At 41.9% G+C, this 27,753-nt stretch overlaps 1 protein-coding gene across 5 annotated transcripts; it reads left to right on the top strand.

The window, feature by feature from the left end:
• Positions 1–734: 734 nt before the first annotated feature.
• Positions 735–27,317, top strand: LOC148879032 (uncharacterized). Of its 5 annotated transcripts, none has more exons than XM_088960412.1 (7): positions 735–890; positions 1,241–1,362; positions 1,636–1,774; positions 1,916–1,974; positions 2,075–2,270; positions 17,740–17,853; positions 26,562–27,317. In XM_088960412.1, the coding sequence occupies exons 1-6, from the start codon at positions 830–832 to the stop codon at positions 17,847–17,849; spliced, it is 687 nt and encodes a 228-aa protein (XP_088816538.1). In that variant the 5' UTR covers positions 735–829; the 3' UTR covers positions 17,850–17,853; positions 26,562–27,317. The 5 variants fall into 5 exon arrangements, with proteins under 5 accessions (XP_088816538.1, XP_088816537.1, XP_088816534.1 ...); XM_088960411.1 differs by lacking the exon at positions 26,562–27,317 and adding an exon at positions 25,947–26,256; XM_088960408.1 differs by lacking the exon at positions 26,562–27,317 and adding an exon at positions 25,950–26,256 and having other exon boundaries at positions 736–890.
• The last annotated feature ends 436 nt before the right edge of the window (positions 27,318–27,753 follow it).

Raw genomic sequence — 27,753 nt, 5'->3', positions numbered from 1 at the left:
TGAGAGATGATGTAGGCACAAATGGTCTAGACCAACCACAGGACTCACACGTGTTAGGCGGCACATGACAGGGCTGAGCCAATCAGCTAGCGCACACTACCCAACTCGGCGCCAGGCACGGAACCAATGGTATGGGGTCACTTGGCACTATTAGATGGCCACACCCCCGCGTACGGATTTAATCCTCACAATCCGAGCTTACCTACCTCAAAGCATGTTCAAGTATAAATAGGAGGCACCCCCCTCCAAGTAAAGGATCGAACACTCTAGCTCTCTAGTTTACTCTGGAGATTTCTTGCTGTGACCTTGTCCAGGTATTCACACCTCAGACCTCATCCACTTCGTACCTTCTTGCTAACTTAACCGTCGGAGTCCTCGCCTCGGGTCTTCACCCAAGGCCTTTGACGTTACCCTTCCTTGTAGAGCTAACCTTGGGATCCTTATCTACCTCGAATACCAGACGTCGCGGACCTCAAACCTCAGATCTTGGATCTCCCCCATTTTCGAACTCTACTCTTCGGTCATGCCAATCCTCAACTTCTACCACCTTATATCCTCTCGGGCTTAGAAGTGAATTGGCAATATTGATTTCGACCAATCCGGAAATCAACAAGAGTAATTAGACTAATGAAATAGGTGTATTATTCTAAAACTTTCCCACAAACTATCCACACCACGGTGTAGACAAAAAAAATAATATGAACAATAAATTGGGGGGTATAGTATGTCTAGATGGGAACGAACCGTCACACCACCATATCTAACCGTCCCCGTCCACCATATTTAACCCCACCTAATCTAACATACGAATACATTTGGTCTCCCCAAAATGCTGGGAATTTCGTACGGGGAGCTCTTCCTCTTGCTTGGAGCAACAGCTGCTCTAATTGGTGCTCTCTCTCTCTCTCATATGAACAGACGTTATAGATGTTAGGGAAATTCTTTCAGGAGTTTTCCATCTCCAGATTTTCATTGAATTTTTTGGATTCGGAATGTTATTCTGGATTGAGTTTTGAAATTTCTTTTTGATTTTTGTGGATTTTTTTAGTTTCCAGCGTTTTGTCATTCCAGTTAGGTCTTTGAGCCTCTGTTATATTTTTCCTTTTCTTCTGATAGATGATTTTGAAAGTCTTTTTTTTTTTTCGCGTTTTCGCCTAAATCGTTTTGGCCTTTTGGATTCTTACTCTTCCAACTTATTCTCTAAAGAAATAATTGGGTTTGGATGTTTCATTGATTTTAGGTCCAAAGGATCTCCCTGTTATCGCGAGAACTGCAGGGAGGTTAGCCGGCAGAGCAATTGGATATGTTCAATTGGCTCGTGGACAGTTCGAAAATGTTTTGCAGCAGTCTCAGGCTAGGCAGGTATTCTCTTGATTTTTTTTTTCTGTTACCGGGTTAAATTCTCAAACAAATGAGATTGCTTGTAAGTAGCAGCTATAATGCACCGCTGCACTGAGATTTGTAAACTTATAAGATTGATAAAATTAGTCCTGTTTCTTATAACTATTGAATCTTTCACTAATACTCTACCTAACAGGTACTTTTTTTTTCTCTAAATCTTGTCTTATATCCGCCATTATTTCTAAATTTCAGTTAGAAGAATTTGATTCTATATTATGTTCTATTTAAATGTAGGTCCACAAAGAACTGCAAGACACAATTGCTCAACTTGAAGCAATTCGTTATGAAATACGGAGCATATCCATCATGAATTCTGGTCCATTGACTCGTAGGCTGATGGATAATACGGAGATTTCACCTGCTAGTAATGATGGTATTATAAATAACTTTGTATGAATTTTTATTCTTCCATGCCAAAGTTTTCCCCATTGTCTCTTCCTCCTTATGCAGTATTTTCTCAAATATTTTCTTTTGTGAGAGCCTAAATTGGCCATATGCATTTCTTTGGTGCTAGGCAATATTGTGCCTGAGAAGATTGATGGAGAAAATAAGTCAATAAATGCCATCAGAAAGGTTCTTCTTGTCAAGCTTATTTTTATTCAATATGAATTTATGGAAATCCATTTTTGGAAGTATCTTAATCTGTTTAAACTTCTTTCACATCTTTCACCAGGATTCTTCTCCAACAACTTCAGGTTCGGCTGATTTGCAGAGTCAAGCAACTGCTTATGCAAGATTGGCTGAGTCTGCTGCTATTCAAACTGGTTCCTTAAAGATTGGAGATGTAGAGAAGCTTAACGGTGAAGATGATCTTTTCACTGTTCTTCCTGTCTCTGCTGAAAGCACGGGATTGCTACCTAAGCATAAGGGTAATAAACTGTCTAACATGTTTGCTTATCAAGTATATTAATCTACCCATATTCAACTTATTTGACACTTCGATTGCACTGTCTTAACATGGTCTTTGCAATGCCAACATAGTGGAAAAGGATGTATTGTATAAACCACTTTAGTCATGAGCCTTGGTTGTTCTTCAGTTTACAACTGATGAAAGAAGTTTGTGCTTCACTTTTCAGGCCTCATTGATAAAGAACTGATTCAAGTCTAAAGATATAACATTCATATGTAATATGTCAACATTATAGTTGTCACAGCATATAAGAAATCCTAGGTGTTAGTGGAAGGTCTAGATGTCACATACATGATAGAATTTAGAAAAAAAAAAACTAAGTTTTACATCAACTCCCTAGTTTTATATGTTAATGAGCATGCAAATCAAAAATAGAAATGCTCTTTACTAAATATCACTTTCACATCAAAACATAATAACTCATCATTTCTATAAGACAATAGCATTTTAAACCAAAATTCAAACTATCAATACACCTGATACACCGGAAGATGTGTACCAGGTTTTTCAATCACACACCTCCCATTTTTTTAGTTTTTCTTTCAAAAATAGGTCAGGGGTTGGTCATAGGACTGCCTACCCCCTGAAACTGATCAAAACCCCAAATCCCTTTTATTTCAAGTATCGGGGGCCTGCTGATCGAGCATATCATATTGAAATTTTGAACCTTGTTTTAAACAATAAAAACAAGACATGAGTAATACATTCAATATATGGTAGGATGTAAAGCGTGCTGATAAGATGTGCTTATAATAATATTATTATAATAAGGTTTGTGCCTTATATTTTTGTTGCCTAGGAAGGCATCTAGTCATCTAGATGGACACCTTTTCAATATAACTCATGACTTTCAGGCTAGGTGACACCATGACAACTGTGATCAATATTAATAAAACGTCAATTCTGATATATGTCAACTTCAAGCATGAAACATATTTAACTTACAAAAATAGCTAGTATAACACTTGTAAGTGGTTCTAAGAGGGTAGTCTAAGTTACAAAGATGAAAGTGGTGAACTGGAATATGAGAGGATTGGAGAGTGACAGAAAGAGAAGACTAACAAAAAGTTCATTGAAACTAGTTAAACCAGATTTAGTGATGCTTTAAGAGTAGAAGCAAGATGGACAAGGACTATATGGAGAGGTGAGAACCTAAAATGATCTTTTGCACTTTCATGGGGGGCTTCAGGTGGAATAATAACTGTGGAACTCAACAATATACGAGTGTGAAGAGAAGCTAATAGGATCTTTTGCACTTTCATGGGGGCTTCAGGTGGAATAATAACCATGTAGAACTCAATAAAAGTGTGAAGAGAAGCTAATAGGCAGATAATCAGTTTCAGTCAAGTTGAGGAACATAGAAGATGGATATTTAAATGGATTTACTCCATTGTTTATGGACCTAACAGATACAGGGAAAGGGAGGAGTTCTAGGAGGAATTATATGCGTTCAGAGGTTTGTGGCAAGGTCCATGGTGCATAGGCAGGTACTTCAGTGTAATAAGATTTTCTAGTAAAAGAAATAACCCAAACCAATGCATCACCACTAGTATGAGAAAATTCATTTTCTTTATCAATACTTGTGAGCTGAAAGATATTCAGTTGAGGGGGGCAGACTACACCTGGTCCAATTTTCAAGCAAATACAACTAGGGGCGCTCACGGTTCAGTTTTTTTTTTATTATCCGAACCGATGCAACCAGTTAACCGGCCGACCGGTTAAACACGGTTCGGTTTTTTGTTTTTTTTAATACATTCAAAATTAAAATAAAAAGGGGGTGATTTGCCAGTGCCGGAATTACCTAAAAGAGCTGCAGTGAGAGGTGGCGATTTGCTAGTGCCTGAATGGTTGCTGACTTCCCAATTGGTGGTTGCTGACTTGCTGTCGGCCTGAACTGTTGGTGGTGATTGAGAGTGAGAGAAATGAGAGAGATGTGTGACTGACTGACTGTCACTAAGTTAGAGTCTTAGAGAGAGTGACTGAAGTGAGAGAGATGAGTGATTGAGACCAAGAGAGAAGAGACTGAATGAGTCTAAGTGAGTGTCGAGTGAGAGAGAGAGACTGAGAGATGAGAGATTGAGAGCCACGGTCTGAGAGAGAGTGAACAGAAGTACAGAACTGAGACTCTGAGAGAGTTAGAGAGATGACTGATGAGAGGTTGAGAGCCGATGAACAGAACTGAGAGAGATTAGAGTGAGAGACACCGTTGGTTGGAGGCCGTCGCCCGTCAGTAGGTCTGACCTGTTGGGGAAGAAGAAGATAGAAAATTTGAAAATGACTAAGTCTGAGAGAGAGAACAGAGAGTGAGAGACACTGAGATAGTTGGCCGGGCATCGGTGACTTAGTCGTCGGAGGCTCGGAGCCTGGAGATCGTCGGACGTCGGTGACTCGGTCGGAGGGCGGAGGCCGTCAGTCTGTTGGGGAAGAAGAGAACTGAGAGTCTGAGAGAGCGAGAGAGGGAAAGAAAGGGGAAAGGCGGAGGAGGCCAATTATTAGGTTAAAATTGAATCTTTATTCAATTTTAAAAATATAATATATAAATTATATACATTATATAATATATATTATTAGTATATATCGGTCAGTTCGGTTAACTGTCGGTTTTTTTAAGAGGTTAACCGAAACCGAACCGAATTTAGCGGTTTTTTAATAATATCTGATAAAATTCAGATATAGTGTCCATATGATTTCAGATAAGGAGAAGAAGAAGAAGGAGGAGAAGAAAAATAGTTCCGGTCGAATTAGAGAGAAAAAACATATCTTCTCTAGTATGCCATTCTTTATTTACACTTTTCTAAATAAATAAGATTTACTATTATGCCCTTACTTAAGTGAGAGCCACATCAGCTAAACAATTAACATGTAACTTAATATAAAAGGTCTATACTACCCTTCTACAGTCGATTCTAACACTCCCCATGAAGCTGTGAGTATATGTCATATAGTCCTAGCTTGTTACATATGTAGTCCACTCTTCTTCGATTCAACCCTTTGGTAAACAGATTTGCCCATTGATTTCCTGTGTTCACATATGTTGTACCTATCATTCCATTAAGCGCCTTCTCACGTACAAAGTGACAATCAACTTCTATATGCTTCGTCCTTTCATGAAACACTGGATTAGAAGAGATATGAATTGCAGCTTGATTATCACAATATAGCTTCATAGGAGTGTCAATCGAGTATCTCATCTCCTCTAGGAGATGCTTCAACCACACTAGTTCACATGTTGTGTGTGCCATGGCTCTATATTCAGCCTCTGCACTATTTCTTGCTACCATTGTCTACTTCTTACTTTTCCATGTCACTAAGTTCCCACCAAGAAAAGTGCAATACCATGTAATGGACCTTCTGTCAGATAAGGAACTGGCCCAATCAGCATCCGTATATCCCTCTATCTCAAGGCTTCCTCCACTCTTATATAACAAACCACGACCTGGAGCTCCCTTCAAATACCGCACAATCCTTAGGACTGCCTCCCAATGTGGAATTCGAGGATTCTGCATAAACTGACTCACTACACTGATTGCAAATGAGATATCAGGTCGAGTGATGGTTAGGTAATTTAGCTTACCCACCAACCTTTTGTACCTTCTTGGATCCTCAAACTCCTCACCAACATCACTAAACTTAACATTCGGTCCCGTGGGTGTTTCAGCTGGTCTTGCACGTAACAACCCTGTTTCTTCCAGCAGATCAAGAACATATTTCCTCTGGCATAGATTAATACCATTCTTGGACCTCGCTACCTCTATCCCTAGGAAGTATCTTAATTTGCCAAGATCCTTTGTCTGGAAGTGATCATGCAAGTAAGTCTTCAACCTATCAATCCCTAGTCTGTCATTGCTTGTGATAACAATATCATCTACATATACCACCAATAGGATCTTCCCAGCATTGGATTCATAGCTAAATACGGAATGGTCAACCTGACACTGTTTCATTCCAAACTTCTCCACCACTTCACTAAATCTCTGAAACCATGCACGGGGAGATTGTTTAAGTCCATAAATAGCCATCTTAAGTCTACATACCTTGTCACCCTCCTCCTGAGCAACAAACCCTGGTGGTTGCTCCATGTACACTTCCTTAAGGAGATCACCATGTAAAAAAGCATTCTTGATGTCAGGGCCGAACGGACCCAATTTTGGCAACTGGAGAGGTGTCTATGTAATCGGTACCATATAGCTGTGAATAACCTTTGGCAACTAACCGAGCTTTCAACCGTTCAACACTCCCATCAGGTAAGTATTTAACCGTGTACACCCACTTACAGCCCACAACATGCTTACTAGATGGAAGAGTGGTGAGGTCCCACGTATGAGTATGAATCAGGGCCGAGAGTTCTTCTTCCATTGCTTGGCGCCACCCTGAAGAAGTGAGAGTTTCTTGGACATCCTTGGGAATAGAGACAAAGGATAACATAGAAACAAACTGGCGATGGGAAGCCGAAAGGTAGATACAGAAACATACTTGGAAATGGGGTGAAGAGTGCAACTGCATTTACCTTTCTGCAAATCAATAGGGAAACCAAGGTCAGAAACGGGGGGTGTGGCTGGGGTGGTAATAACTGCCGGATCTGTCGACGGTGACAAAGCTGGAGGAGGAGCTGATGCCTGGCGATGTGTATACACTTGTCGGATAGGTGTTAGTTCAGCAGGTAGCTGCACTGGAGGCAAAGACTTGGTCACAATTGGAACAAGGGGAACATGGTCTTTAACTGGAATTGGAAGAGGAGGTGATAGCAACGGAAGAGAAGAAACATCCGACCCAGAGAAGAAAGGAACAAACTCAAAGAATGTAACATCAGGACACACAAAAGAACACCAAGAACTAGGATTATAACACTTATATCCTTTTTGAGTCCTGGAATAGCTAAGGAAGATACACTTAGTGGATCTAGCATCTAACTTGTCCATTCCAGGCCTAGATGTCCGAATGGACTAAAGTAAAATGACTCAATGTATGACTATCAACTCTAGGACGAAAGGGAACACGATGTTTCCCAAACTGACACGACTCACAATTCAAAGTAGAAAGATGACTTAACGATGGAACAAGTAACTGAAGAGCTCTAAGAGACAGATGACCAAGTCTACAGTGCCACTGATGAGAAGAAAGAGATGTCTGAAGGGTTGTTGTCGAAGCACCTCCATCAAGATAATACAATCCACCAGCTTCATGCTCTCCACCAATCTTCATCCCCGTCTTGAGATCCTGAAACACACAAGAGGAAGGGTAAAAAGTTATAAAGCAATTAAGAGACTTAGTCAATTCACTAATAGACGTTAGGTTAAAGGGAAACTTGGGAACATATAAAACTGAGGATAGGGATAATGAATCTGTGTCAACATTACCAACACCACATATGGCCAATGTAGAGCCATTGGCAAGAGTAACAAATTGTGATGTGGACGGAGAAATGGATGAAAACACACCTGGAATCCCAGTCATATGATCGGGAGCTTCAGAACCTATAATCCAACGGGAAGGTGTGGATGCCAGACAAGTCGTACCTGAGTGTGCAAGGGTAGCCGTGTTCTGCTGAGATGTACCATGAATGAACCGCTCATACTCATCCCGTGAAACACTCAACATCTCCTTTTTGAAGGCATCTGTAAATGTAGAGGGTATCTGATCAGTATGCTGAGATTCTTGTCTCGAACCACCACCATTTACGGTTGCATGATTTGCCCCCAGGTTGAAGGTGGGCCATGTAGATCATAGTCGAAGTTGATAGTATGTCCCTCCATACCACAATGTATACACCTCCTCTGACTATTACCACATCCTCTACCACAGGCTTTCCCTGAGTCTCGACCTCCAACACGACCACCACCACGACTATACATTCCACTACCACCACAACCATACATGGGTCCTCCACCACTACCATGGCCATGTTGACCTCCTCTACCACCATGACCTCCCCCTCTCGTAACTACAAATGCTATCTGATATAGTGGAATTCTTTGTAGGTCCAACTGAGATCCTCCAAAGACGAGCAAACACTTCCTCAAGAGAGGGAAGAGCAGATCCACCTAGTATTTGTGCCCTTACCGATTCATATTCAGACTTCAGCCCTACTAAAAATCTGGTCACATCCAATTGCTCTCTCTGTTGTTGCTGAATTTTGACATTAGGTGTAAGAGGGTGACACACATTCAACTTATTTTGCAGATTTTTCATACTTGCATAATAGTCCTCAAGACTGTGATTCCCCTGTTGCAAATTGAAATACCCTTGGTACAGTTGGTAAACCCTAATAGTGTTATCTTGTCCAGAATAAAGCTTCCTTGCATGATCCCAGACCTCTTTGGCTGTATCTAAAAACATGAAGTTTACACTGATTTTGTATTCCATGCTGTTCCATGGCCATGTCATAATTTGAGCATCCTCTTGCTCCCACTCATCATATCCTGGAGAATCAATTGGGGGTTTATCTCCCCTCACATTTTTCACTTTCTTTTTGGCTTTCAAAAAAACTTCAACAGATTTAGCCCAAGGCACATAATTCTCACCATTCAGTTTTATAGAGGTCATCTGCACATTCAAATAATCAAAAGGGACCATCACACTCGATTTGCATTCACTGCTGTCTCCCATTACTGCACAAGGAAAAAGGGAGAAATTCTACCACTAGGTTGTCACTCTACTGCACTAATTAGTCACCACACTACACACTAACAACTGAATACTACTAGGGTTCCTAGTGTCATAGGTTTCAGTAACAACACTCACAACTCTTCACCACTGTTAGCAATATTCAATTCTGCAACATATCAAAAAAAATTTCTGCTACACAACACAATTTGATCCAGAGATCATGTGCCTTCCGAGTAGAGGGTACCAAATCTGCACTATCACTGTTATGGACGCCTTCCTCGGGAAGACGTACCATCGCCGCCGACAGCAACAGGCACCTGACCCACCGCCAGCAGCAGCAATGATTCAGTGATACTCATCCTACCCAGTTCGGCAATAGCAGCCTTATCTAGATTAGATTAACTCATTTGCTTGTTCTTATCTTATTGTTCTTATCTCTTATCTTATCTTGTTAGTAGCTTATCAGATTAGGATTAGCTTATCTTATCCTTAGCAAGACAGCACTGGAAGTCTCCCTATTTAGTAAGGAGACTCCCTTGATTAGGACTCTTGTAATCTCCTATTTAAGGAGACCCCATTATTGAATGAGATATCGAATATTCAGTTTAAGGAGTGAGTTAGGAGAGTTGGTGATCTCTTGAACAAATCACCAGAGGTGCCAAGATAGGTTCAGCAGGAAGGAACAAGGGAAAACATGAGGTTTTTCCCCGTGGACTGACCCGTGACGAGATCCTATTCCCGGGCCCTCAACAACTTGGTATCAGAGCAAGGCGTCATGGGTGATCTGGAGCAGCTACCATCCAGGGTCCACGACCTCGAGCACCAACTCGTGGAGACCAGCTCCGAAGTTCGTGAGATCAAAGAAGTGAGGGAGCTACAACGCCTGATGGAGCTATTCCTTTCTAGGGAAGGGAACTCTGAAGGAGGGACAGCCGCCAATGGCCGCCGACCAGATCTGCCAGAGTCTTCCGGCGAGCAGTAGTCCGTTAGCCAAAGAACTGCAGTCATCCCCAAGTACAACAGGATGGAATTCCTGTCGTACAACGGCAACGGAGACCCCTTAGGCTGGCTGTATCACTGCGAGCAATTTTTTCGGAATCAACGGACAGATGACCGGGATAAGGTAAGTCTAGCCGCCTTTCACTTAACAGAGGAAGCACAACTTTGGTTTTATCGGTTAGAGCAAGAAGAACCCGGGCTCAGTTGGCCCCAGTTTAAGTCCTATTGCCTTCTTAGGTTTGGACCCCCACTGACCAGCAACCCACTGGGTGAGCTTATTAACCTTAAACAAACCGACACAGTGGCTGAATATCAGCGACAGTTCCAAACCCTCCTCGCGAGGGCATCCTCCGTGCGACCCGACCAGCAAGTGGATATGTTCACAACAGGGCTATCAGAACCCCTGCAGGTGAATGTCGAGATGCAGAATCCCCCAAATTTGGTCACAGTCATGAACTTAGCCTGGGCGTTCGAGCGCAAACTGCAGCTCAGCCGCGGAATTTTTAATATGGGTCGGCCACCGAACTCATGGGTACCCCCAAGATCAGCAGCAACGACCCCCCCTTCTGCTACCAGCCGAGAACTGAAATCTCCCACCACCACCGCCTCTAGACCAATGACAAGTACAGGTAGCAACATGGCCGCTCCACCCATTAAGTGTCTGACCAGGGCAGAAATGGCAGAACGTCGAGCAAGAGGCCAATGTTTCAACTGTGATGACCTCTACTCGGCAGGACATAGATGCAAGAGGCTTTTTTGCCTCCTCATCGATGAACAAGAGGAGGAGGAAGAAGAACCAGTCACATTCGAGCCAGAGATCTCTCTCCATGCGATCACCGGCATTAAAACTTCTCAGACCATGCAGTTACAGGCACAGATAGCAGGCCAACCGGTGTGCATTCTTGCCGATTCAGGGAGTACACACAACTTCATAAGTGAACATGCCGCCCTTCAGTTAAAGCTGCCAATGGAGCTTCGACCACGATTACAAGTAGCCATCACAAATGGTGAGAGAGTTCACAGTTCAGGAATTTGTAAAGACGTGCCGGTACAGGTCAATTCTGAACTGCTTCTTGCTGATTTATTTGTACTTTCATTGGATGGGTTCGATATTGTTCTAGGGGTCAAGTGGTTAATTACCCTAGGGCCGATTTTGTGGGACTTCAGCGCACTCACCATGACCTTCCACCTAAATGGGAAGCAAGTTTCATGGCACGGTTGCAGGGTTAAAGAAAGGACACCACAGGTCCATGCACTTCAGACAGAACCAACAGCCATGGAAAAACTTCTCGCCGAGTTTTCAGATCTGTTCTAGGAACCCAAGGGCCTCCCCCTTTCCCAACCTTGCGACCATCGTATTCCTTTGGTGGCGGGTTCAGCACCAGTCGTTGTCCGGCCTTATCGCTACACCTACTTACAGAAGGACGAGATAGAGAAACAATGTACAGAGATGCTAAACCAAGGAATCATACGCAAAAGTCACTCCCCCTTCTCTTCGCCGGTTCTGTTGGTGGCGAAGCAGGATGGAACGTGGAGGTTCTGTGTTGACTATAGAGAACTCAATGACTGGACGATCAAAGATAAGTTCCCTATTCCTGTTGTGGACGAACTGCTGGACGAGTTGCATGGTGCCCAATATTTTTCTAAGTTGGACCTCAGGTCCAGATACTTCCAAGTTCGCATGGCTCTGACGTAAAGAAGACTGCTTTTCGCACCCACCATGACCACTTCGAATTTTTAGTCATGTCATTCGGACTCTCCAACGCCCCATCGACATTTCAGTCACTAATGAACGAGGTATTCCAGCCCCATCTGCGCAAATTTGTTTTAGTTTTCTTTGATGATATCTTCGTTTACAGCAATTCATGGGTAGAGCATGTCCACCATCTGAGGACCGTTTTCGAGCTCCTACGCCAACACAAATTATTCCTGAAACTGTCCAAGTGCTCCTTCGGGGAGCGACAGGTTCTTTATCTCGGCCACGTCATCCATGGGCAGGGTGTGACAGTTGATAGTTCCAAGATTCAGGCTATAAAAGAATGGCCCAAACCTCAATCAGCCAAGGCCTTACGCGGGTTCCTCGGTTTAACGGGTTACTACCGCAAATTTGTACAAAACTATGGAGTGTTGGCAGTCTTGTTAACCAACCTGTTGAAGAAAAACTCCTTCCGGTGGGACGACGCAGCAGATGAAGCTTTCCTAACACTGAGAAATGCCTTGTCTTCCACCCCTGTCTTGCAATTAGCTAATTTCGCCCTCGAATTTACAGTCGAGTGCGATGCTTTCTGAGTGGGTATCAGGGTCGTACTACAGTAGCAAGGGCACCCGATTGCTTTCTTCAGCCGCAGACTAGCCGACCAACACCTGAAGCTTCAAGCCTATGAGCGCGAACTAATTGGCCTAGCCCGAGCCGTCCAGCACTGGAGGCCATATTTGTGGGGGTGGTCGTTTGTCGTCAAAACTGATCATTACAGCCTCAAATACCTGTTAGAGCAGCGTCTCACCACTTCCCCTCAGCTGCATTGGGTTAGCAAACTGCTTAGGTTTGACTTCCAGGTGGAATATAAGGCGGGATCCTCAAATCGTGCGGCTGATGCCTTGTCTAGGCGAGATGAAGACGTGATGGTTCTGTGTAGCATTTCCCAACCTCAGATCTCTCTGTTTGACGACATTAAAAAGGCAGCACCACAGTCCCCGGAATGGTCGCTCTTGCTACAGAAGATCCAGTCCGGCACCGCCGACCCCAATTGGTCACTTCAAGACGGGTTGGTACTGTATAAGGGACGAGTCCATCTTCCACCAGACTGCCCGTTGATCCCCACCTTCATCACCAGCATCCATAACTCCACCCACGAGGGCATTCAAAAAATACTACACCGCGTCCGGACTGATTTCCATTGGCGAGGTATGAAGACTTCTATTCGAGATTTTGTCCAGAATTGCTCCACATGCCAACAACACAAATGGGAAAACCTACACCCGACAGGCCTCCTTCAGCCCCTCTCCATCACGACACAGATCTGGGCCAACGTCTCCATGGACTTCATTGAGGGACTACCCAAGGTAGGTGACAAATCAATTCTCTTCGTGGTAGTCGACCTCTTCTCTAAATACGCTCACTTCATTCCTCTATCACACCCGTACAGTGCCACTTCGGTTGCTCTCGCCTTCTTTACACATGTCTTTCGCTTACATGGGATACCAGAATCCATAGTCAGCGATAGAGACCCGGTTTTCACTAGTGCCTTCTAGAAAGAGTTATTCCGGCTACAAGGCACCACCTTGGCCTACTCATCAGCTTACCAGCCACAAACCGACGGTCAGACGGAAGTGGTTAACCGCACAATCGAGATGTATCTCCGCTGTTTTGTAGGCGATCAACCACGACGGTGGGTGGATTGGCTCCCTTGGGCCGAGTACTGCTACAACACCGCTTACCATTCTTCTCTCAGCATGACTCCCTTTCGCGTCATTTATGGAAGGGATCCTCCCCGCTTGCTGTCCTACGAGCCGGGTTCTACTCGTTTGGAAGCAATTGATCACTCCTTAAAAGAGCGCGACGCCCTCCTAGCCGACGTCAGCCTTCGCTTACAACAGGCCCAGCTCCGCATGAAGCTCCACTATGACAAGCACCACCGGGAACTGTCATTCGACCCAGGACAATTTGTTTTGTTGAAGCTTCAGCCCTACCGGCAACGTTCCTTGCGCCACAAGGCTGCATCGAAGCTGGCCCCTAAGTTCTATGGGCCCTACAAGGTTCTGAGACGGATTGGCAGTGTGGTCTACCAGCTGGAATTGCTTGAGACCAGCCGGATTCATGATGTCTTCCACATCTCCTTGCTGAAGCCATTTATGGGTGTTCCCCCGGACCAAGTTCCCTCCCTGCCACCCTTGAAAGATGGGAAGCTGGTCCCCCAACCTAAAGCTGTCACTCGCTCCCGTTTCAATCGTGAAGCCCTTGAAGTCTTGGTGGAATAGTGTAATTTACCATCAACAGAAGCCACATGGATCCCCTTGGCAGAGTTCCAAGCCACATATCCAGAGTTCGAGCTTGAGGACAAGCTCGTAGTCCAGGAGGGGAGTAATGTTATGGACGCCTTCCTCGGGAAGACGTATCATTGCCGCTGACAGCAACAGGCACCTGACCCACCAGCAGCAGCAATGATTCAGTGATACTCATCCTACCCAGTTCGACAACAACAACCTTATCTAGATTAGATTAGCTCATTTGCTTGTTCTTATCTCTTATCTTATCTTGTTAGTAGCTTATCAGATTAGGATTAGCTTATCTTATCCTTAGCAAGACAGCACTGGAAGTCTCCCTATTCAGCAAGGAGACTCCCTTGATTAGGACTCTTATAATCTCCTATTTAAGGAGACCCCATTATTGAATGAGATATCGAATATTCAGTTTAAGGAGTGAGTTAGGAGAGTTGGTGATCTCTTGAACAAATCACCAGAGGCGCCAAGATAGGTTCATCAAGAGCAGGAAGGAACAAGGGAAAACATGAGGTTTTTCCCGTGGACCGACCCGTGACGAGATCCTATTCCCGGGCCCTCAACAATCACCATCATGAAACCAGCCCTCTTCGAACTGCCGAGTAGAGGGTTTTCTACCAACTACACAAAACCACAACAACAGCACTCATTGGAGGCATGAAAACTCCCAGAAGGAGAAAATGACCAGTCCTTTTTTTTTTTCTTTCTGAGAAACTCCTAGCTATCAGTGAGAATTCTGCAAAACCCTAGGAGAGGATGCACAGAATAGAGAAAAAAAGGAGGAGACTGATCTGAACTGATTATCGTGGCTCTGATACCATGATAAAATTCAGATATATTGACTGTATGATTTCAGATAAGAAGAAGGAGAAGAAGAAGGAGAAGAAGGAGGAGAGGAAGAATAGTTCCAGTCGAACTAGAGAGAAAAAGCATATCTTCTCTAGTCGGCCAGTTTTTATTTATACTTTTCTAAATAAACAAGAATTACTATTATGCCCTCACTTAAGTGTGAGCCACATCAGCTAAACAATTAACATGTAACTTAACATAAAAGGTCTATACTACCCTTCTACAGCCGATTCTAACAATATCATACCGAAACCGAACCGACCGGTTTGATTAACCATTTTTCAGTTCGGTTTCGGTCGGTTTGGTTTTTCGGTTCTTTTTGTTCACCCCTAAATACAACATGTTCAAAGTTAGACAGATTTTTGTTCTCCTTAGATTGGAAATCCCATGGGTGTAATCTCATCAGTGAATTATTGGCTAGAACTACCTCAGACCCCTGCCCTATTCTTCTTAATCAGTATTCTCCCTGTAGAGGTCCTATCACATTTAAGTTTGAGAACATGTGGCTCACTCACTCCACCTTCCTAAGTTGTGCTAAAGAGTGGTGAGGATTGAAAAAAAATATCAAAGTTTGTAACAAGTAGATTTTTGGGGCTGTGGAGGAAAGAAAAAATGCAATCAATTCTCAGATTTGTGTCATGGACAGGAGGGAGGAGAGACAAGGATTGGAGAAGGAGAGGAAAGAAAGCTGGGAGATGAAGCAAGAGTTAAGACTTGATCCTTAAAAGGGACAAGATAAAATGGGGGCAAAAAGGAGACTAGAGGCATATCATTCTCGGATCAATTGCTTCCATTTGAACATCTTTCTTGTAGTTTTCTCTTTCGGTGGTTCTTGAGTCATTTTTTTAGTGCTTAGGAACTTAAGCTTTGTGCATTATATGGAATGGCTATAGCATTCTCGGATAACATGCAGTGAGTGGCATTGCTTCAGCCTTGTGCATTCAACTGATACTTACTGGTTATGGATTAAACACTGCAAAAGGAGACTAGAGGCATATCTTTTCTTTTTGGGTGAGACCCAAATTGTACAACAAAATAAAGGAAGACATAATTGAAAGCTATTGTTGAACCCAGCAACTTCATCAACATTGTTAATATGTGCTGGAGGATGTCACAAATGATGAGGCACAGAGCTGCTAACTAGTGAGTGCTAGCATAGCGGAAAACTGGGGCCATAAATTGTCAACCATTTGGTTGATCTCATCTACCCACTTTGTATTGACATGAATGAAAGTCCAATTCAATGGTTAAGCTATCTTGTGAATCAATCCATCACTAGAGAGAGAAATCCAAGCTAAGCAGGTTATTATTATTATTATTATTATTATTATTATTATTATTATTATTATTATTATTATATTTTTTTTTTCAGTAGAGAAGTACCAAAGATGAGCTGGTATCCAAGACCGTGGTGAATCCCCCAACCGTTTGGTTCACATCTTGGAGGCCATTTCTGGCTTATTCTTGCCAAGATTGGGCAGGAATGGGCCAAGATAGTGTTTGGTATGAATATCTATTCGGTTTTTATCCAGAAAGGGACAATAATTTTAATGAACTGGTTCTGTTATTGATAAAAAAAAAGGACAAGAATTTAAGCCCATTTCTTGCCTAAGTGTGGCATGCCCAAAAGTCCTGCTGCACTTGGCCAAGAGCTGACTTCATTCTTTGAAGAAATGTGGTGACATGTCCTTCGTATTTGGGAATGCCTATTTAGGCTAATAAAGAGAAACATTGGATGATAAATAGACCTCCATCTCCATGTGGGATCCACCAATTATGTTCAAATTTCTAATGTATGTTCAAATTTGAAAGAAATGTGGTGAGTTTGGTGGCATGTCCCATGTATGTGGAGCCCACCAATTATGTTTCTCAAATATCCTTTATTTCTAATATAAATTATTTCTCTCATTAAATCGAACCAAAGAACATTCTTTATTTCGTTTAAACTGTTTTCTTCCGTCCTATTTCTGCGTAGAATCAAAATTCTGTTTCCAGCAAGAAATGACAGGGCATGTTAGAACTTGCAATGAACCAAACAGGCCCCAAGTGGTCACCTTTGGATCCTGATTTCTTGAGAAGCATGTCGCTTCCATATCAGAATCCAATAATGAAAACCCACCACTTATGAAACAAAAATAAAAAGTTCATTGTATTCTAGGTCTGGAATAGCCACAAACTACTATACCAGTTATGTCTACAAAATAACAGTATATCCAACCACATATGTTTGCCATGTATTGAAGGTCCTGTAGACAAGTCTGACAAACTTATGGAGGAAAGAGGAACATCTTGGTTTGCATAGAACAACAATAATTAATGATCCAAAAACTGCTCAATGTCTTAATAAAAAAAGGCCATTACCCAATATTGGTCCCAGCTAGCTGGGGTCTTGGGAGTGGTAGACTGGGTATGGTCCTGACATTTGGCATTTTTTTCCACACAAAGTGGCCGCCCTCAGATTCAAACCATGTTCTCACACTTGCCAGCCTGAGATTTTACTATTACACCAATTAATGGTCCCTTGCTCAACTGTCTTAACCAATGCTAATTTAAAAGATAGTGAGAAAATACAACTCATGGATACTTTGTGCCAGTGAAAGATGTTCTTGTGTAGAACTATGATGAAATTCTAGGTTTAAATTCTGAGGTTACACACCTTTACATATATCTCCACGGGTAATGCCAATAGAGCAAAGGACATTTCTCTAAGGTTAAGAAGCATGTCAACATTGAAATGAAAAGTTCCTGTTTCTCAGGTTCATCAAACTGATTCAACATGCAACTTGGTTGACAAATATAGTTCTAATAAAGGTTTTAAGTAGTCCTCCTTATGCATGCACCTCTACTTACAATTTCCACTGGTATCTTGAAAGAATTAACTAGATAATGCACTAGCCTTTACTTTGTGTGCGAACAACTGCACGTTTCCTGTTGAAAAAAATGTTTAAATAACTAAAAAGTGGATATCATGGCAGATGATGTAAAAGGATCAGATATCTTCTTGGAGGCAATATTGGAAGCAGAAGTGGCAAACAAAGCCAAGCACTTTTTTTCCCAACCTCAAAATCAAATACAATGTGAATAAAAGGGTAAAATCTTTTCTATTTTCTCACTCCTTGTATGTTAAGCATTTTTAAAAAGTAAATCGATTCTTGTTTGGAAGAAAATGTCTTTTTTGTTTTGAAAGAAAAGAGAAAAATGAGAAAGTATTTGACAATTATTTATTTGCTAGATACTTGTCAAAAAACATATTTATTTGCTAGAATTTTAGTAACAAAGAAGTCAAGGACAAATTGAAGTAGAACCAGAACCAGAACCATATGGACTATTCACCATTAGCAACAAAAGAAATATAGATTAAAGCATTGCCTATGATAAAAGTATCACCTGCTTATATGAGAAGATCGAAATACAATAGCTTTCTAAGAAGAACTAAGCTCAAGTCCCCTAAATGGGTTGTACAGTTGCACTTCTGACATAGATCAGGGAAAATTTGTAACCTCTGTTATTAAATCAGACTTCTCTTATTGACCCTTTTGTCCATTTATATAATTTATGTCTTTAAATCTGCCTGCCTCTCTTGTTTCTATATAGCTCTTAATGAAACAGACCTTCCAGGAACAACATAGAAGCATTCAACTTAATGACATTAACCTAATAAAGATAAGATGCCAATTAAAATCCTAAATATTAAACCCTAGCACTTTTTTTTTTGAAAAAGGTAATGTAAATTTTATTTATGATGAAGATAATCATACAAGAAAGGGGGAAAGACCAAGAATCATTCACCCCCTAAGGGTCTGATCATATATCCCACAGATCGACAGAATTAAGCATCACAAACAAGTTCTGATTACAAAACACAGGGATGGTAGAAAGCCAAGAGGCAAGTCTGGCTACAATACACTGGATCAGCACCTCCGGCTCTCTCTTCTCTTTTTTTAAGATTCTGTCATTTCTCTCAGACCATATAGTGCTGATAACTACAGTTGGAATGGCATTCCAAATGTATTTTCCTTTATTTGATAAGCCTGGCAGGTACCAGCACTGAAACAAATTCTTCACTGTACCCGGCATTACCCAACTAATACCAACAACATTAAGGAAGTGAGAACAAATTCTTCGAGCAATCGTGCAATGCATACAGAGGTGGTCAATGGATTCCTCTTCAAGACACAGATTCCATAGCTAAGATTATCTAAACTAAGACCCCCTTTTAAAATTCATACTTTCAGCAAAAGATCTAACAGTGAACTTTCTATCAGCAGTCCAAATCCAGATCCACTTGTTAGTTGAAAGGGGCTGAAAGGAAAATGCATTAAGGCAGCTCAACAGATTTACAATATCCTCCACTTCCTAGTCATGGAAATCTCTTTTGAATTTAGGCTTCCACACCACTTCACCCTGGATTAACTCGAAGGAGTCAGCCACCATTGCCTCTTTGTCCGCAGCTATTGAGAATGGCCGAGGAAATTTCTCTTTTAAAGATGCCTTATCAAGCCATCCAAAAGCGAATTCTTTCCCCATCTCCTAACTTGAAGCCCACTCCTTTTAGGACATTAGGAGGAGTTTTCATTATAGCTTTCCAAAGAGAACATTCATAGGAAGGTAAATTGGTAGAAGCCATCCATCCCCCCGGCTGTAGACCATATTTAGATGCAATGAGATTTCTCCACCAACCATTTTCTTCCACTCCAAATCTCCAGATCCACTTTCCCAATAAAGTTGTGTTGGATATTTTTATTCTTCTCAGACCTAAACCACCTGAATACCTTAGAGTGCAAATCTGATCCCAAGCTATCACATGAATCTTTTTTTTTCATCTTCCCACCCTTTCCATAAGATGTCCCTTTGCAATCTTTCTATTCTCTTAGCTATTGAGCTAGGAACGGGGAAGTGTTAGGAACTACCTAACTCAGGGACTCTTTCGAGGGAGCTTGCCTCCTGAATGAGAGAGAGAGAGAGAAAGAGAGATTGTATTCCCAAATCGATAATCCCCTCCTAGCTTCCTTTCCTTATTTATATACTGATGTTACAATTCTGTTATACCTGCCTTTCCACTTGTCTAGTTTGTTAGTTAGTTTGTTCTAGTGGTTGCCTGATAGTTACATTCTTTAAAGGCTGGCGTAGCCTTTTCTTGTACACCTGTATTCCCTTTATTTGTGTCTCAACAGTCCCTCCTCCCTTGAAAGCGACCTTGCCCCCAAGGTCAAGATGTGGAAATCTATTCCGTAAATCCAAGTAAGGTTCCCAAGTTGCATCCTCAATTGGGAGACTTGACCATACCACCAATGCCTCTGGTTCGATGTGATTCCCTTTGCGTATCCACCTGAAATCTATTCCTCAGGTTCTTGAAAGATCACTGAGAACTTCTGAAGTAGCTGTTGTAGTTGTGTGCGGCCTTCTTCGGATCTGCTTCCTTGGGCTAGAATGGAGCCGTTCCCGTGGGAGTCTATCTGCACTAATATGATGTGGGCTGGGTCTGCTGCCTATTTCCTTAGGGAGGCGAGACTAATGGGTCTTGGACCCTTGGACAACTGCCCTTGAATATGCACCTGTGAGCTGCCCACTTGAAAATCCATGGTGAGGCAGGCCCAATCACATATCACCGGCCCTAGTTGCCTTAACCATTGGCGAGAACTACATCTGCTCCATTGATTTCCAGGGGGTGCAGATCTACCTCGAACTCGTGTCCTTGTATCTTCATCTTTAATTTTGTGCGCGTACTGTCGCACACCCGGCTGCTCCCATTAGCTACGTGCACCCGGAAGGCTGTACATAGTTGGATTGGAATCCCTAGTTGTCTGACCAATGTTTGGGTAATGAAATTGAGAGTGTTGCCACTGCCTATCAGAACTGACACATGGCGTCCTTGTACCAGTCCGGTTACTCTCATAGTTTGAGAAGAAGCAAGACCGGTCAAGGCTTGCAGGGATACGTCCGGTATTCCTTTGTCCATTGCCCCCATTCTTGGTTGTCCATTGGCTCTTCAATGTCTGTTGATTGCTCGACATATTTGGTTTCAGGTTGAAGGAAGAAAACTTGAGGGATCTTATAGCGATGGCCCAACCCGAATTTGTCTCCACATGCATAACAAAGGCCCTTTCCCCGTCGGGCTTGCATCTCAGCCCAGGTTAACCTCTTGGCTGAGCCGGGGCCTGAACCAGAGTTGGCGTCCTTGCCTGTGATTCCTACTCCTGATCTGGGCTCCGGTTTACCCAAGATACCAGGTTCTGGGTTTGGTATACCTGGTATGGCCGCAACTCCCAGAGGTTGATTAATCCTTCTTGCCCGATTTAGTTTGTCTTCATGTAGTCGAGCTAATGTTGCTGCTTCAAGAACGGTGGTGGGCTACATGGCTGGTCTATCGTAGCTTAGCAAGGCTTTCATCATAGTTCTCAAAGGCCAAGACTCCAAATCGCATGGTTAAGGCGTCGGTGAAGTCTGCCCATGTGGTTCTTGGGTGCCGTCGCCGGTACCACTAGTATCAGACGATCGCCTCTCCTTCCAGGTGTGCAGAAGCTAATGGGACACGATTAGGTCCCTGTGTGTCGTGGTAATCGAAGTATCTTTCTGTTCGCAGAAGCCAGTGTTAGACAATTGTATGCCCTTAGCTACAATCAGAATGATGTACATTATGAATTTATTGTAAATGAATAAAGTACATATTTGATTCATGTTCCTGTGGTGTGTTTCTGTGTAATACCCTTAAACTGGACACTTATGAGACCCGTGTTAGTTTAGAATGTTCACAGCCATTGGATAAGTTTGGGGAGATTTATCCTGCCAAGGCTGACACTGGTGTGCTACCAAATGTTGGGGTGGCCTGTCTCAGCTGCCAGGGTGAGACTCAACGCACATGTAGTGTAGGATTAATTGAATCTTTGAACCAGACCAGATTTCCAGTATTGCCCTGGACCTTGGAGATTGATGGGCAAAATTGGAAAGTTACACCTGACCCCTAGACTCGATTATGATATTGCACTAAGTGTCGAATTGGGTTGTCTTTGATATGTCAATCAGTGAGATCCTTAGCGGGGGTCAAAACCTGGGTATGTTGGGACAGTCTGAGAATTCATCTGAGTGGGTGATCATAGTGCCAAGATCAGCCCCTTTGTCGGACAAAGGTAATGATCGGGGATGCACTCTCTCTGATGGAAACCAAGACTGTCGGTAGCCGATTTCAATCGTTGAGATTTGTTTTGCAAAATATATTTTATATGAGATATAAAAGTATATATATTATGGTTTCCAAACGTTTGCAAAAGGCTTTAATTCCCAGGATCCATGTGAGTTGAGTAGAGAGAGTGCAACACTGTTTCTTGTAGCCGAGGGAGAGGTTCTCTCTTGTCGGGCAGTGTTTGATCATTATGGGCTGAGAAGTTAAGTGTAAGTCCGTTGAGGGTAATACCTGATGGGATAATCTTGCATCTGCCCACAGTCCCTGGGTGTTACAAGGTGGCTTGGCCCAGGGACCACTTAAGGTAAGTGTTGGGCCCATAGTGCCCATGTGATGGGTTTCAGGGGGTGCACTGTCCATAATAGTGTATTCGGCCAAGCCTTGTAACAAAGGCTGGACTGAACCCATGTGGTTGATGTGTAGATCAATGTTTGGGTCCCACGCCATACAAGGGAGCCCAACTGGGCAACAGTTTGGAAGGCCAAGTGAGCACATAACCTTTTTGGGCTTAAAGCCCATTTCGAACTGGGCTGATTTAATCAATTAAATGAGGGGCGAATTTTGAGATTAGATTAGCAAATAGAATTGGGTCTTAACCCTATTCACTCAGAGAGTCCAAATCTGAATGTTATTCAGATCTGGAAACCTCCTAATAGGATTAGGAGGGCGCTGATCTAATCTGCAGATAAGATAAGGGTTTACCCTTATCACTTAAAGGGAAACATGATCCAAATATGATTTGGATCAGCAACTCCTAATGGGATTAGGAGCTGATCCCTTTAAGCTTATAAAATGAGGAGGGGGCGGCATCCTTTAGATGACATTCATATTCACATCCTCTTCAGAGCTGAAATCACAGAAGAGAGAATTCAGCATCACTACGCTAAATCTCTCTTGCCGCCTCCTTCCTGTCGTCGCCATATCTGCCAGTTCGATCTCCTCTTGTCAGTAGGAGTGATCAAGATTGGATCTTGATATCAGTCCTTTGTGAAAGGGCTGATTAGAAGAAGTGCTCACGTGCCATCCAATTGATACTTGTGAAGGATCTGGTTCTTTTGAAGAACGCTGCTGATTCTGCTCCATCCTGCACTGCGCCATTTTCAATGTGAGCAGTTTTTGGTTCCTTCCTTGGGCGTGAACACCTCCGTTGGGAGATACTATTTCTCCGTATCAGGTATATCCCTCACCTACTACTTTTGTTCAGATCTGGTTCAGTTCTTGGTTCAAGATTGATCCTTGAAAAATATGTTTTTTCTAAAATAGGGAATACGATTCCCAGTAGGATGGAGATAAATTTTTGAAATTCGCCCATTCTATTCCGCAAGATTCGGGCGTCTATACAATGGATATCTCATCCCTTCATCCAGGATGTGGGATTTCTCCCTACGAAGATGGGAAATTTGATTCTTGATGTTCTTGATTTGCTTCGGTGACTGGTGTCACTGTGCTCTTTCTGATTCGGCGCAGGTGGTGCATGTGCCAGTCGTTCAAGCAAGGATGCAAAGCTTTCTTTGATTTCTTTGACATCAGCCGATATTCTTTGCATTTCTTCTTCAATGTTGTCGACTCTGTTCTCCATTGCGGATGACCTTGTGTTTGGCATCTTGGCTCTGATACCAACTTGTTAGGAACTACCTAACTCAGGGACTCTTTCGAGGGAGCTTGCCCCCTGAATGAGTGAGAGAGAGAGAGAGAGAGATTGTATTGCCAAATCGATAATCCCCTCATAACTTCCTTCCCTTATTTATATACTGTTGTTACAATTTTGTTATACCCGCCTCTCCACTTGTCCAATTTGTTAGTTAGTTTCTTCTAGTGGTTGGCTGTTAGTTACATTCTTTAAAGGCTGGCGTGGCCTTTTCTTGTACCCTTGTATTCCCTTTATTTGTGTCTCCACAGGAAGAGAGATAGAAAGTAAGTGGGCAAATTTGCAAGAGTGCTTTTGATCAATGTTACCCTTCCCCCTTTTGATAGGTACTTTGCTTTCCACGAAGCAAGCTTCTTGATATTTATGTGGAGGTTGGCATGGTTGAAAGGACAATCAACTTAGAAAAGCTGGTAAACACTGAAGTTGGAGTGAGCAAATCATTGGACTTATTTTTCTTAGGAGAGGAGTTCACCAGGAAACCTTTTAATGAACTGGAAGAGAAATACAGAATACCTTTGAGGAAGTCTGATGTAGGATTTGAAGGAAATAATTCAAGGGTTGGAGATACAAACAAAGTGTTGAGACCTACTGGATTTGCGGCGGTTGTCAATGAAAAGGGTGTAGTAGCTCAGATTTTTGAGAAAAACTCAGTTTTGGAGTTTGAGAGGATTAATGAGAATTCTAAGCATGTGAAGGATGTCAGAAATAATCTTCTTGCAGTGGAGAAGATTCGGAGTCATAGAAGACATCGAAATGTTTTGGTCTCAAAAGTTTTTATGAGATTGAAGGGGGAGCTTATTGGGATTGGGCCAAACAAGGTGACGAAATCAAAGAAAGTCTTCAAGAAGTAGAGAGGTTGTGATCTTGTTTGTTTGTCCTCAGACTGCTGGATTTTAGGCATCTGTTAAGAGCTTGGTTTTTCCCTTAGATGAGTTGGTTTATTGCATTTTTTGAGGATGTTGTATGGAAGTTCATTTTCTTGTGGATTTGTGTTGGTCACTTGATTTTGGGATTTTTCTTTTTGGCCGTGGTTCTTTTGTTGGAGAGTTTAATGTGTGGTTTTCTTCTCTTGTTTGATTGGTTTTGGTTTGGAATTGTTTTTGGGAGAATGGGAGCTTTTTTTTTATAAATGCTGTTTTTATTACCAAAAAAATGGTTGATATGGTCCTCTAGACATATATCCCAAGCCATGACACGTTAATGCTATTGTATTTGCATCTCAATTTCTTCCTTTTTAATTGCTTAACCTGAAAGAATAATCTAGCAGTGAAGTGATGATGGGTGTTGAGTAGACCTCTCCATGGACCAGGCTCAGGCTTGGCTTTTTCCAAAATTTGAATGGGCCCGGCCCAAAACAGTGGAAATCTGAGCTTGAAGCCCGGCCCTTGAACAGGTGTAGTGTTGTGCAAACATATTGTATCAGCAAACTGATGACTTGCCCATCAATGATCGATGTATATGGGTTGATGTATGTGTTGGCAGGTTCAAGGGGATTGTAGGTGGCAACATGCACATAATCATTTGAGTGAACTATCTTTATTATGAATGCACTAAAATGCCATTCCTTTTACTCTCTTTTGTTGGGTAAAAAAGCCTCCATTGTGATCTGGTGGAACCTATCAAACAGGGAATTCAGAATTGTACTGTGGTTTAGATTGTTGATAACAAGATTTGTACCAAGATTTAGCAGCTTTGAGCCAATTTTCTCCAGAAAAACAGAATTGACTCTTATGGCTGCGTTTGGAAACAATGCAAATATGTAGTGTAAAATGGTTCATATTAGTTGGGTTTGTTTTGTACTGACAAATTTACCTTCTTACCAAACAGACTTTTAGCTGTAATGGATGCAAATATGAATTTAAATAAAGCATATTGTTTTTTTTATCAAAAGCCTACTTGAATGCAAATTTACTTCTTTTTTATTGTACTTTTACATCTTATTATCAATGTAAATATGCATTGGTCTGTCATTTGTCAATGCATAAATTTAATGTTGCCTAACACAGGTAAAAGTGAATCAGAATGCAAGTTTACCCTGAACCGGGATTTACACTCCATTTGCATCATTTCCAAATGCAGCCTATGAGATTCCCAAGCCTTCTATTGTATCCTATAAATTGACATCTATGCAAGTAACATATGGCACTATGTTTCTTATTGTTCTGACTAGCCATTCTTGAATGGTGAAGACTCCAATGGATTCAAAAAATAAAAAAGAAAACTATTACAGATGAATGTATCATAACATGGATTTGACAGCTTTTACATGGGTAAACTTAGATATACTGGATTTAGAAAATGCTTGATCTTGTATTTTAGTAAGTTTAACTGATAATCATGTTCTTCTGTTTCAGCAGACGCTCTTGTTGCCCCCTTTGTCCAATCCAATCAAAAAAGCTATGCTAATATGAAATTCCAGCAGTTGATGTCACATGCCTTGCCACATTTATAGTAACATGTCACAGTCCTGTACATAGGGCTCATTCTCTTAGCCCAATTTTGGATATAAGCTGCTCATTAGAAGAGAGAACCATTTGCAGAATTGTTGAGCCCATTTTGTGAACAACTTTCCACCTAATCTTTGTGAATCAAGTATTCTGTATTACCCTCAATCTACTGCCTGGGCAAAGAATTGTTCGTGGATGTCACTGGCATGACATCAAATTTTGTCTCATTCTCATTTTTCTTATTTAACCATTATTTTTTGAGTTTTAAGCCATTCACCCTTATCCCTAACAAACATCCAAAGAATGCTTATAATCATGAGTTGATGCTTACCAAAAAGAACCATGCATCAATTATTTAGATTATAATAAGTCATTGTTTTGAACTTGGCGGGATACTTCAAATTTATATTTTATAAATGGGTAATATACAAAGCCCCCCCCCCCCCCCGACAGAAAGCATTAAATTACCAAAATACCTATTTAAATTTTCTCTATTTTCTTATTTTTGCCATTTTCTCTCAGAACCTCACAGACCCAAAAATGCCTTGATTGTCACCGGAAAAGAAGCCGATCACATATGGGGACGTGTTCCCTGTCTCTAATGAGCTTGTGGATGAACCCATTTTATCCAAAGATGCTACCATCAAAGTTATGCATTGGCTGAAAGTACATAATCTCTTCAAGGACTTCTCCTCAGTTGACTTAATTAGAAATTGGAGTGCTATAGCTATATCCTCTCCTTCCCTGTGGTGCAAGAAAGTTGGGTACCACCGCCTCAGTCCAAGGTGAAGCTAAACTTTGACAGAAGCTCCTTGGGTAATCCAGGTCAGTTGGGAGTTGGGGGTGTATTCAGAAATGATGAAGGAAAAGTCTTTGCCCTTTACTCGAGCCCAATTGGGGTGAGAGATTCATTAAGGGCAGAAGTAATGGCCTTACTTCAAGGTTTGAGACTGGAGAAACAATGGGGAATGCAGCAATTAGAAGTGGAAGGAGATTTCAAGCTAGTAATAGGGTGGATGCAAGCTGAAAACCTAAGAGTTTGGCCTCTTAGACAATCTCTTAGAGATTATTAGCTTAACAAGGGAGATTGGGGTGCATTTTAAATGGGTAAGAAGGTTATCAAATGGAATGGTTGACATTAGCTAAGCAAGGAGTTACTAGGGAGACTTTGTTTTGGGCTTGTTTGTAAGTTTTTGTTTTTTTCCATCCATCTTGTGGGTGGTAAGTTTGTAATATTTTCAATTCTCTAATGAAAGTCATCATTTCCTGTAAAAAAAATGCAGTCCTGAAAACCTAGTGCTTAGACAAACCTAGAATGGCGGTCCAATTGCTATAATGCAGTCAGCGGCGACCCAAAATGAGAGAGCTAGTCTAGTTAGTAAAGACAGTTGTGATGTTGTGGGTATATGACATTATATGGTATGGCCTTATGTGGAGAGATCAAAATATTTTATATTGGCGTGAGCAAATATCAAAATATAAGCAATAAAATTTTCACTATTAAATAATGGGTATTTGTAGTTAATCAACCAAAAGCTATGAAGTTTACTCCATTCATTCTTCCTACTTTTAGTATAAAAAATGATACATTGACACCACTAACATCACCGATGATCAAAATGTGATTGTGGAAGACAATGATATTCCTGGGAACAACGTGATAACAAAGTTTGTTGCAAGACATGTTATGACCTCAGTTTTTTGAAGTCAAATA

This window comes from Nelumbo lutea, chromosome 1 (genome assembly GCF_056320005.1).
Source record: "Nelumbo lutea isolate HS-2025 chromosome 1, American lotus-T2T, whole genome shotgun sequence".
Lineage (NCBI taxonomy): Eukaryota > Viridiplantae > Streptophyta > Magnoliopsida > Proteales > Nelumbonaceae > Nelumbo > Nelumbo lutea.
The sequence above is the reverse complement of the archived record's forward strand: the minus strand, read 5'-3'. Positions and strand labels throughout refer to the sequence as shown.

Excerpts from the sequence above, each read along its gene's own strand:
- LOC148879032 (XM_088960412.1), top strand. The coding sequence starts at position 830 with ATGCTGGGAATTTCGTACGGGGAGCTCTTCCTCTTGCTTGGAGCAACA. Across the intron at positions 891-1,240 it reads AGCAACAGCTGCTCTAATTG|GTCCAAAGGATCTCCCTGTT; the intron begins GTGCTCTCTCTC and ends CATTGATTTTAG. Across the intron at positions 1,363-1,635 it reads AGCAGTCTCAGGCTAGGCAG|GTCCACAAAGAACTGCAAGA; the intron begins GTATTCTCTTGA and ends ATTTAAATGTAG.